This window comes from Bos javanicus, chromosome 13 (assembly GCF_032452875.1).
Source record: "Bos javanicus breed banteng chromosome 13, ARS-OSU_banteng_1.0, whole genome shotgun sequence".
NCBI lineage: Eukaryota > Metazoa > Chordata > Mammalia > Artiodactyla > Bovidae > Bos > Bos javanicus.
The window spans coordinates 74,833,233-74,845,420 of NC_083880.1; the positions used below are offsets into that span (position 1 = coordinate 74,833,233).

The 12,188-nt window shown below is 53.6% G+C and overlaps 1 protein-coding gene across 1 annotated transcript in view; it reads right to left on the reverse strand.

Moving 5' to 3' along the window:
- Positions 1 to 512: 512 nt before the first annotated feature.
- Positions 513 to 12,188, reverse strand: part of CDH22 (cadherin 22) — an 83,729-nt gene continuing 72,053 nt past the window's right edge. Inside the window, exons 10-11 of the mRNA XM_061437809.1 lie at positions 5,482 to 5,733; positions 513 to 1,822 (exon numbers count right to left, since the gene is read on the reverse strand). Of these exons, the coding sequence (XP_061293793.1) occupies positions 1,248 to 1,822; positions 5,482 to 5,733 (827 nt within the window). The 3' untranslated portion in view covers positions 513 to 1,247. The remainder of the gene's footprint in view (positions 1,823 to 5,481; positions 5,734 to 12,188) is intronic.

A 12,188-nucleotide genomic window follows, 5' to 3' on the forward strand; every position in this document is an offset into this window, starting at 1 on the left:
GAGGCTCTTAGGGATGACTTAGCTCTGGGGTCCTTAACTTGGGGTCCATGGCTGGGGAAACTGCAGGGTCCCAGACCAAATAAATAAGGTCCTCAGGGACTTCCCTGGCAGTTTAGTGGGTTAAGACTCCATGCTGCTGATTGAAAGGGAGTGTGTTTGATCCCTTGTCAGGGAACTAAGATCCCACATGCTGTGCAGTGCAGTCAAAAGGTAAAACTAAAATAAAATAAGGTCCTCATCACACCCAGTGGCTTTCAACTCCTCCATCTCCCAGCAACCCTTCCACTTGATCTAAGTCCTGGAGCTGCCCGCCTTGCCCTCTCTTGGCACCCCTGGCCAGTGTCCTATTCCAGGGTTGCCTGAAACGCCAGTCGCTGGGAATGTCCCTATGTCCCCCATCCTCCATTCAGAGCAGGAGCACCTTTTCTCTTTCCTTAGAAACGTAGAGAAAGTGGGGAGAGAGCTCAGCCTGGGAGACAGACACGTCTGGCTTCTAATAAAGACAAAAAGAATAATAGTATCAAAGGCTAACATTTATTGAACACCTACTATGTGCTAGGCACTGTCCTAACCACTTGACACATATGAAACCTTTTTATCCTCAGGACTCTCGAGGTAGGTTCTGCTAATTTGTCTCGTTTGACACAGGAGGAAACTGAGGCCCAGAGAAGGGAGGTGACCTGCCCAAGGCCAGGTAGCCAGTAAGGGCCGTGGCTCCACCGCACACTGGCCAGGTGTCCTTGGACAGGTCCCAGCCACTGCTCTGGGGGGTCTTTTCCCATCTGTTACCTTCAGGGCTCCACCTCGCGGTTTCCATGACGACTAAGACGGTCTCTGCACAGTCCCAGTACACAGTAGGCGCTTAGTAAATGAACAGCCCTTCTTTCCTCTTAACTCTGATGGGGGGATACCTGGGGAAGGGAGGGCACTTAGGCAGCATTCTCCCTCCGGCTTCTCCCCCAAGCCAGGAGGGAGCCACGCCCCACCCAACCCCTCTCTCTGTGTAACCCCCAGAGCCAAGCGGCGCCCTTCTCAGGGCAGTTTTCGTAATGTTGATCCTAATTCCCGCACCTCTGGGCGAAAGCTGCCCACTCTCTCGGGGAGGGATGCCGTCGGAGTGTCCGCTCGCGTGGCCCCACTCCTGGCCGCCCTGGGAGGGTGGGAGGTTTGGGAAAGGGGGTGAAGCAGGGGACGGACGTGCTTTGTCCTGGGGGTGCAGTCGGGTCCCGGGCGGCAGGGAGGGCGGGCTAGGAGGCCGGGGCCTCGTCGTCCGGGCGGTGGCCGGCGTAGAGGGCGGCCAGGGGCCGGAAGCGGGGGCCCCAGCCGCTGAGGTAGGCGAAGTCCTGCTCGGAGCCCGACGAGCCGCCGCTGTGCAACGAGCTGAGCGAGGCGGCCGGCGAGTCCGCGCCCTCGAAGGCGTAGGTCTGGAAGGCGTCGTAGGGTGGCACCGACGGGTCCCCGTCCGCCAGCGCCACTTTGCGGCTGATGAAGTCCCTGAACACCGAGAAGTCCGGCTCGGGGCTCGGCGGCCCCTGCGGCAGCGAGTGGCGCTCCGAGGGCAGGCGCGCCTGCGGGGGGCTCCCCGCGCTCCCTGCGGAACCCTCGCCCCCGCCGCCGCCGCCGCCGCCGCTGCCGCCGCCGCCCTTGAGCTCCCCGAAGTCGTAGAGGCTCCGCAGCGCCGACATGTCGTAGGCCTCGGTGTCCTGCTCGCCGCCGCCCTCGTCGTTGTACTTGATGACGTTGTCCCGCATGTCCTCGTCCTCGTCCGAGCTCAGGTGGCTCTTGTGGTGGCGCCTGAGGGTGAGGATCAGCAGCACCAGCACTGCCCGGGAGAGAGAAGCGGGTGCCCGTGAGGGTCCAGCCCCACCCAGGGCGGTCCAGGGAACCACCCTTCTCCTGATGCCCAGCAGAGCTGGTTCAGCCTAAAAGCTCATGCAGGTTTCCTAGATTTCTGTGCAAAAATACCTTTCTCACAGTCTGGATAGAGCTGGCTATCTGGATAGGTAGTGAGCTGCCCATCTTGGGAGGTGTGCAAATCAAGGCTACACCACCACTGGGGGTGGGGACAGAGAGCTGGAGTTAAGAGACTTCATGTGTGTTTTAGGGCTGGACCCAACCTCTGAGGTCTTCATCCTCAACTCTATGAAGATACATCCCCGTGAGGTCTCTGGGGGCTGGTGGGTGGAAAGAGGGTAGCTAAGGTTTGGGGGAATGAAATGTCCTTGACCCTGACCTCTCTCTCACCCTATCCTTCTCTGTCCACTCCAGAGGCCCCGATCAGCCTGTTAGCCCTTTGGGTCTCAGATCCAGGTATGTCCTGCAGGAGCCCTTGTCTGAGAGCTCCAGGCCGGGCTCAGCACCATTACCTCCAAGCTTCCCCGGTGAGGGTTCCTGTCTATCGCCCTGCTTGGGTCCTTGGATCAGCAGCATCGGCACCTCCTGGGAGCTTGTTAGAAATGCACGTTCTTAGGTTGTGCCCTAGATCTACTGAGTCTGTTTCAAAAAGGTTTCGAAGTCATGCCCAGGCAGCTCAGGTCTGAAAGCCACGGCTCCTTCATAGCACAGACCCTGCCATATGTTGGTCTCATCTCACCTCAAATCCACACTCTGAACTGCCCTGGAGGACCTGGGGCATGTTCCCCTGGCGGGGTGCCTGGCGTGCACGCAGTAAGCATGAGAAGTATGCTTGTTGAATGAATGACTGAATGAAGAACTAGATGGAGACCTGGGTGTTGCAAGGTTGAGAGAATGAACGAATCGTCCCTTCTTGGCTTTCTTCAACTGTCAGAAAGGACTCTGCATGCCCTTCCTTCTCCCACCTCACTGATAACTTGTCTTCAGCCTTTTTTTTTTTTTTTTGTCTTCAGCCTTCTAAGCAAGCTTCTCTTCTCCTCTACTCTCTGACTTCTTTTATTTAAAAAAAAATTTTTTTTTTTTTTTGGCTATGCTTTATGTGGGATCCTAGTTCCCTGACCAGTGATTGAACTCGCACCCCCTGCCTTGGAAGCAGAGTCCCAACCACTGGACCACCAGGGGCAGGAAGTCCTCTCTCTGATTTCTTAACATCAGATGTCCCAGGACTCAGTCCTTGGTCCTTTATCTACATCCTCTTTCTTGACGCTTTCCTTGTCTCGTGGCTTTAAATTCCAATTAGAGGTTGACAGCTCCCATACTGCAGCCTCCAGCCTGGACTTCTCCCTTGAAACCTAGATTGTCCATCCAGTTTCTGCCCCAACAAGTCCCAGGGGGTGACCAGAAGAATCACTAACTTAACCTGTTGAAATTTAAAATAATAATATTTCCTCCTTCCCACCCTCTGTCTCCCCACCTCAGCAACGGCAACCCCAACTTCCCAGTGACTCGAGGCTTTTCACCTCTTTCATTTACTGATGAATCCCAGTGCCTATAATTGAGCACATGGGGGTGGGGCTCATGGATGGATACATTGGGAACTGATGAGCAAACAGAGAATTAGATGGATGGCTGGGTAAATGAATGGACAGAGATGCGCTGGGTATCATGTCAGGCACTGGATTTTTTTTGCTGCTCCATACAGCTCGGGCGAGGCCAGGGGCCAGAACCAGCTGCGAGGGCCATGGGGCAGGCTGCTGGCTCACGACCTAACAAGGTGGCCCATGACAGGGAAGGAGGGGGGAACCCGGGGACAGGTCGGGAGGGAGGAAAGGCATCAGGAGAGAAGTGGGAAAGATGGATGGACGGCTTCCGGAGCTGGAAGCCGGAGCTGCGGAGGGCGATGCCCGTGAGAGCAGATGGTGGGGAGCGCAGGCGGCGGGCGACAGATGTGCCAGGCCTGATCAGCTATTCCGCCCGTCACCTTTACAGCACTGATGTGCACTTTCTTCGTTTGTGGGCAATTAGGCAGAAATTTGTTTGCACTGCCTCGGAAAATGAAACCGCTGTAAAGTGCACCCTCTGGAAAAAGGGTTTCTGAGCCATGGGCTGAGGAGGGGAGAGAGAGGGGTGGGGGGAAGCCTCCTAGCTAGGAGGGGCCTGCCCATGGCCTCTGCAGGTCCTGGGGGTGGGCAGCGAGGCGTAGGAAGCAGCTGAATCTCCCAGGGAATCGAGCAAACCTGGGATCTGCCGTCTAGCCCTTCCTTGAGCTCCTCCAGCTTTGGCTATTCTGTGAAGTCCAGAGGTCAGGGCTGAGGTGAAGCCCTTCTGCTTCGACAGCGAGAGGTGGCACTGTGGCCACTGGGTCTAGTTGAGCTCCTGAAACTGGACCTCCTCCTTGGGGACACTTCAGGGGTTCAAGTGGCTACTGGTGCAACTGATACCAGAGTAGATTTTGCCCCCTCCCTGAACACCTTAAGATTTTACCCCAGCTGCCCCAAGATTTTGCCCCCAGTTTAAATTCCTAGCAGTGAAAAAAAAGTCGTGTCTGACTCTTTTCGACCCTGTGAACAGCAGCCCGCCAGGTTCCTCTGTCCATGGGATTCTCCAGGCAAGAATACTGGAGTGAGTAGCCATTCCCTTCTCCAGGGGACTTTCCCGAGCTAGGGATCCAACCCCGGTCTCCTGCATTGCAGGCGGATTCTTTACTTTCTGAGCCATCAGGGAAACCCAGATTTCCCAGCAGGTGGGGTACTTAAAGGAACAGAAAACACAGGCTGAAAAGACCTGATTTCAAGGAAGACCCAGTTAGAAGACTAGTTGGGTCCCCTTCTGCAAGCCACTTAACCTCTCCAAGCCTCAGTTTTGTCATCTGAAAAATGGGGCTGATACATCTGGCTGCATGGTTGTAAGGTTCGCAAGAGCCCTTTTTACTAAAAGTCCTACATAGAGAATAAAATAGGACAATAGACACGAGAGAACTTTGAAACACAGGCTTGGCTTTTAAAAATTAGGGGAGACTTTGGGCCATGTAGAGCCAGCTGAACTTAGTCTCCACTGGGTGCTGACCCCTTCTGAAGCTGGCAAAGCAGCTGCTCGGTACTTAGGAGATTTCTTAAAAGAGCTGCAGGTTAGAGCTTGGGGCTCAGGCAATTGGTTCAAGATGGAGCAGTGGAAAGACACGCCCCTATCTTCTCCTGCCACAGCACCAAAATCGCAGCTAGCTATTGAACAACCATCGACCGGAGGATGCTGAAACCCACTAAAAAAATCCAAAGACAAAGGATAAGCTGGAGTGAGACGGCAGGAGGGGCCCAGTCATGATAAAATCAAATCCCAAACCTGCCAGATGGACACCCCCCAAACTGGAGAACCAAACAAGTTCTCCGCCTGTTGTGAAGGCTCCGAGTCCCACGTCAGGCTTCCGAGCCCCACGTCAGGCTTCCGAGCCCCACGTCAGGCTTCCGAGCCTGGGGAGCCTGGAAAGAACCTGGACCTCCATTAAGCCAGCCCTTCCTTGTGCGGACAGGAAAGTCAGACCCCCGCGGGGGCCGCTGGGGAAGGAAATCCGGGGCCCGAGGACCGGGGCCAATCAGGCAGCGGGGTGGGGCTGGCTCTTGGCTGACTCACCGACCAGGATGAGGACACAGACCAGGAGGGCGATGAGGGCGCCGGGGCTGAGGGAGGCGGCCATGACGAAGGCCGTGGTGTTGCAGGACTGGATGGCGCCCGAGCTGTCGCAGCCGCAGATGCGGATGGTCAGCGTCCCCGTACTGCTCAGCGTGGGCGGCCCGCTGTCCACCACCAGGATGGGCAGGAGGAACACGTCCTGCTCCTGCCGGTTGAAGCCCATGTGCTGCGTGTGCACCGCGGCCGTGTTGTCTGCTCCGGAGAGAGCGAGGGGCGAGTGACTCGGGGTCAGCCGTGCCTGTCCCGGCCCCTCCCGAGTCCACCTTGGGATCTGCCTCACTCTGCCCCCAGCTACCGCCTCCCAGAGGACCTGATCTCCCCCAATTCTGCCCCCCAGCTGCCCGAAGGTCCTGTCCCCAGCCCTCGAGCCTTCACTTTTGTCCTTAGCTGTTCTAAGTTTCTCTTCCCAGCTGTCTCAAAGTTTTGCTTTCAGCTATTTCAAGATTCTGTCCCCAGCTGTGCCAAGGTCCTGTCCCCAGTTATTCCAAGATTCTGTCCCCAGCTGGGCCAAGGTCCTGTCCCTGGCTATGTCAACTTTTTTTTTTTTTTTTGCCATGTGTCTCAACAGCCTTTTGTTGTTGTTGTTGTTCCAGATTCTACCACAGCTGTCAAATGCATCCTGACCCTGGGGTCCTGTGGTCTTGGGGTTGTGGCTTTCTGAGCTCTGACAACTTCTGGGTCATCAGAGAAGACTGGGAACTCCGACTGGCACCTGCCTTTGGCTGAGGGAGCTTGCTGTCAGGGGTCTCTTTAAGAGCTGAGCCTGGAGAGCTTGGGACATACCCTTGGGGCCTGATAAAGATGCCGTCTCTTTCCTTTGGATGCACGTGGCCAGAGGAGACAGTGAACACACATGAGTCATACTCATCATACTGCTGCAGGCTGGCGCCGGGAGTACCCGTCAGGACTCGGGGGTGGGTGGAGAATGTGTAGATGTGCCCACTTCCCCTGGCCTCCTGACTCCTCCACCCCTCCCCTGTGTGGGCCAGGCCATCATGGACTGCCCCCCCACCCCGGCCCCCCATCATTTTGGTGGAAGTACTCAGAGCCCACCTGGCTGCTGGCTGTTGCAAGGCTGTTGCTCCACCCTTGATAGCCAGCCCCACAATGGGGGCCTCACTTCCTGCGAGGGAACCAGGCTTCCTTCCTGAGTCCTTCTCTCTGTGTTCACAGGCTTCATGTAGGTCTCTCTGACCTCAGATTTTGGCAGCCCGGGCCCCTTACCCAGCTTTGTGTCCCTAGTTAACTCAGCCTCTTCCGTGGCCCTCATTCAGTGTTCCTGTCCTGGCCTTCCCCATCATGGACATAAAGCAGGAACTAAGAGCCCTCAGAAGGGCCAACTTGTGGTCTTGGGCACATCTGTGAAGTAGCCTGGAGATCCAACTGAAACAAGACTGGTCATGGGTTGAAGCTCATGTGATGGCCATATAGGAGTTCGTTGTGTGATTCTCTCTACTTTTATACATATTGGAAAATTTTCATTAAAATATTAATAACTAAGGGGAAACTCATTTAGCTTCTCAGGACCTCGGTTTCCTCATCTGAAACTGGGGAAAACAGCATTCCGCAGGTGTGAGGATGAAATGGTGTAGTTCACCCATGCCCCGCAGAATAGCTCCCGCAAAGCAGAAACTCTCCATGAATGCTGGTTGTAAATTTTTTCTTGCCCCACCCCCACACGCCATACCCCATGCCCGCTCTCCGTTGAGGCTGCCCTGACTTTATTCACCAAGTTCCCACTAGCTGGAACACCCTCTCCACCTTCTTGCCTGGGCAAATTCCTCATCCGTCATGCTCCAGCTAAATGTCACCTCCTTTCTGTGGCCTCCTTTCTCCGCTTCTCTGGGAAGGAAGGATTTATGGGTTCCCCCGCCCTGCTCTGACTCTGCAGGTGCCACGCACACTTCTGTTACAGCACTTGTCATGCTGCGTTAAGGTAGCGTGTGCCTGTCTCTTCCCTGGCAGTGAGCCAGCCTGAAAGAATGATGCTTGAACGAGCCACATCTTTTAGGGGTAGCTGGTGGTTCTGGGTCAGCTCCTCAAGCTCTGGCTTCAACTCCAGCCTCCTGTCAAAGGGCAGTCAAGCCAGCTGTGACAACATCTGCCTTCCCCTGAGGATGAAAGGCTGAAGAGCAAGATGAGGGGTAAAGGAATAGCATGAGACTCCTTGGCATTGACTGCATATTTTTTAACACATCAGGGACTGGGTGGAAATGCTTTATCCTCACAAACATCAAGAGTTGTAACATTATTCCCATTTTAAATACGTGGAAGTTGAGGTTCAGAGAGAAGGGATTTGTCTGAATTTATTCTGTTAATTGGTGGCACAAACTATCTTTTCCATCCACCCATCTTATCATCAATCCATCCATCCAACTATCTGTCTTCCATTCATCTGTCCACCCATCCTCCATCCATCCATCCATCTATCCTTCAACCATCCATTCATCTATCCTTCCATCCATGCATCCAATAAATCTTTACTGAGTACCTACTGTGTGCTTGGCACCATGCTAGTCATAGGAGGGAAATAATGAAGACCTAAGTCAACCATAGTCTTGGATCTGATCTTAATGTGATAATATGAGAGACAAATGTTAATCAAATAAACCTACAATTCAGTCTACAATTGCAAACCATGAGGAGTGCTAAGAAGGAAAAGTATAGGAAGAGCATTTAACAGAGGATCTGACCCAGTCTGGGAGGTCAGGGAGAACTCTTTGGGTGAAGACAAGATATTATTGCTGAACCCTGAACAATGAGTTCTAGGAGAGGGAATAGCCTATGCAAAAGTCCTGTGGTTGGAAAAGGCATAGGAACTCAAGCAGCGGAGAGCAGTCTTTTGTGGCTGGAGGGATAGGGTGATGATTAGAGTAAATCAAGAAGAGGCTGGAGAGGGAGGCAGAGGCTCATTATAGAAAATCTTAGAGGCCATGGTAAGGAATTGCGTTATTTTCCTAAAGGCAATAGGAAGCGACTGATTGGTGGGCAAAGAAGCAACCTAGTGACATATCATCCCTCCATTCAACAGCAAATAAGAATTAAAGACCCTCTTTAGGTCAGGGTAAGCCTTCCCTGGCAGCTCAGTGGTAAAGAATCTGCCTGCCAATGCAGGAGATGCTGGTTTGATCCCTGGGATGGGGAGATCCCCTGGAGAAGGAAATGGCAACCCACTCCAGTATTCTTGCCTGGGAAATCCCATGGACAGAGGAGCCTGGCGGACTACAGTCCATGGGGTTGCAAAAGAGCTGGCCACGACTTAGCAATTAAACAACAAGAAGAAGTCAGGATTAGTCTAGCCCCTGAGGAGAGAGCAGTGAACAAGACAGACACAGTCCCTGCCTTCTCAGAGCCCACCTTCTAAGCAAGGGTGCCTCTAATCTAAAACACAACCGTGGGTGCGGAAGACCAGTTAGGAAGCTGTTGTATGTTTTAGATGCGAAATAATAGTGGTCGTGGAGGCACTGAGAAGCAGACAGATTTGAAAAATGAGTGGCTGGCTCTGGCTCAGCCTCAAATTCCCAAGTAAGAACAGAGGAGGAGAAAGTGGATATTTGTTTCTCAGGGCTGCTGTCTTTGACCACGGGAGCCATATGTTTCTGGAGCTCTGGTCCCTGCTACTGTTTCATTCCATAAGAGGAAATCCCTGAGCCTCCTTCCCATCCCTCTTCACTCCTCTCCTGGCAGCAGCTGGCTTCATCTGGGGAAGCCGCTGGCCACACCAGACCCCGACCCCACCCTTCTAGGCGGGATCTGCGCCCAGCACTGCATCCATCCATCTGGCCTGACATACATCAGTGTCAATCCCTGGCTGCAAAAGCAATATTTATAAATCACGTTTCCAAACTGGCTACAAATTTGTACAAAGAAACAGATGGGTTGGGGTAGCCGTTTGTCAACTGGGATATTTATACGGTGAGGAGGAGGGGGCTTGGCACACCGTGGGGAGGAGCTGGGGGGCTGGAAGGAGGAGCCCTTGCCTGCCTGTGCTGACCTCAGCATGCTGCTGCTGCCCTGGATCCCAGGGCTCAGACCAGGGGGTCACACTGGATGGGAACCCTGGCGGCCAACCCAGACCCCACCCCTTGATCACAGAGGGGTAGTTGGGGCATAACCTCAAGCCCCTTGGGTTGGAAAGATTTGTGAACCTGGTGAGGTCAAGGGGTCAAGCCAGGGCTCCTTGTGTCTCCTATGCCCAGCTCAGGGTTCCACAGCAGTGATGAGCAGGCAGGGCAGTACTGGTGGTGAAAGTTGTTAAAATATCGAACTACTTCCAGAAAGGTTTAAATAGCCGTGACTCTGAGTCCCCCGATTGCTGCCCTGTTACCTCGGCCTCTCCCTCGAGCACACCCCCAGCTTTTCTTTTTAAAAAAATTATGTATTTATTTTGGCTGTGCCTGTCTTTGTTGCCGCGCGGGCTTTTCTCTAGTTGCTGGGAGCGGGGGCTCCTCTCTAGTTGCAGCGCTCAGGCTTCTCACTGCAGTGGCTTCTCTTATTGCAGAGCACAGGCTCCAGGGCTTCAGCAGTTGCCGCTCATGGGCACAACAGTTGCGGTTCCTGGGCTCTAGAACACAGGTTCGATAGTTGTGGTGCATGGACCCAGTTGCTCCACGGCATGTGGGATCCTTCTGGACCACAGATCAAACCCATATCTCCTAACTTGGCAGGCAGATTCTTTACTGCTGAGCCACCAGCGCACCCCCACTTTAATACTATCAAGTCATTGATGGGTTAAAGCCTGGCTCCGCAGAGGCCCCAGGGTCCTACTCCAGGTTTATGATCAGTGTCCTGATTGGTTATCTGAGCTGCTGCTGCTGCTGCTGCTGCTAAGTCAGTTCAGTCGTGTCCAACTCTGTGCGACCCCACAGACGGCAGCCCACTAGGCTCCTCTGTTCCTGGGATTCTCCAGGCAAGAATACTGGAGTGGGTTGCCATTTCCTTCTCCAATGCATGAAAGTGAAAAGTGAAAGTGAAGTCGCTCAGTCGTGTCGGACTCTAGCGACCCCATGGACTGCAGCCTACCAGGCTCCTCTGTCCATGGGATTTTCCAGGCAAGAGTACTGGAGTGGGGCACTGGTTGTTAAATCCATTTAGGACTCCTGGAAATACACATGGGTCTGGCTCCAGAGGACCTGGAGGCCCTGAGGGAGGGGATGTCAAAGTCTTGGGTTGGTGGGGGGGTGAACCCAGACCCATTCCAGGTTCAAAAGGAACTCGCACAGTCTGACCTTAGCGCCTCTCTGACTACATGTCCTCCAGTCCTGTCACTCACTCACCCCAACTATGGAGGTCTTGAACATCGCAAGCCTGCTCCTGCCTCAGGGTCTTTGCACTTGCTGTCTCCTGGACTTGGATCATTCTTTGTGCAGTTATCTGCATGGCTCACCCCTGACTTCCTTTAGATCCCTCCTCACTATTGACTCCTTCACAGAGGCCTTCCTAAGCCACCTTATTTAAAGTAGCTTCTGAAACTCTTGTGCTGTGCTATGCTCAGTCGCTTCAGTCATATCTGACTCTTGATGACCCCATGGACTATAGCCCAACAGGCTCCTCTGTCCATGGAATTCTCCAGGCAAGATTACTGGAGTGGGTTGCCATTCCCTCCTCCAGGGGATCTTCCAGACCCAGAGATCGAACCTGGGGCTCCTGCACTGGCAGGCAGGTTCTTTACCACTAGCGCTACCTGGGAAGCCCAGCTGCTACTCTTACCTTGCTTTATTTCCTCCTGTTTTGTCTAACACGTGTATGTGAATACCTACTGTGTGCCAGGCACCGAGGGTCCAGCACTGAATAGAAGTCCAAACTCTTGTGAAGATTGCATTATTTTTCCTTGCTGCCCACTTACCATCCTCATCATATTATTTATTTGTTTAATTTCTGTTTTCCCTCCCTAGAATGTAAACTCCATGAAGGCAGGGATTTTGTCTCATGTGCTGCTGCATTTTTAGGACCTAGAACAGCGCCTGGCATATAGACATATTTTCAATAAATGTTCAAGAAATAGTTGCTGAATGAAGGAGATGCCATGTTCTAGGTACTGACAATACACTTCGGTAGGCCGCATTTCACTGGGGCCACCTAGCTGCCTGGCAGGCATTTTCAGTCCCATTTTACAGATGGTGAAACTGAGGCAGACCTCAGGGTTGCACAGGAAGTCATGAACTGAGATTGAACTGAGACCCAGAGGTCCCTCACTCCCAGTGTGTTGATCCCACCCCCCAGTCTACCCCTTAAAGATTCAGACTTCAACTTCTTGATGAAGGTGGACCTGCAGGGGTGGGTTTCACAAAGGGGATCAGCTCAGGCTGGGTGGGGCAGTTTGCTTTCAAGGTAGGGAGAAGGAAGCACAATGGAACTGAGATACGTGTGGGTTTGAATCCAGCCTCACACTGACTCCCTGTATGACCCTGCGTGAGTCCCTTGTCCTCTTAAAGTCTCAGTTTCATCACCTGCAAAACGAGGGGACGGGTAAGAAAAACTGCCTCCCAGGTGACCATGAGGATGCAAAGAGAAACGTGAGGGGGCTAAAGCACTTTCTTTCCGGCTGTGCTAAGCTTCACTGCGGCACGTTGGCTTCCTCCAGCTGCAGTGCAAAAGCTTCTCTAGTCGTGGCCCACAGGCTCAGTCGTTGCAGCGCATGGGCTTAG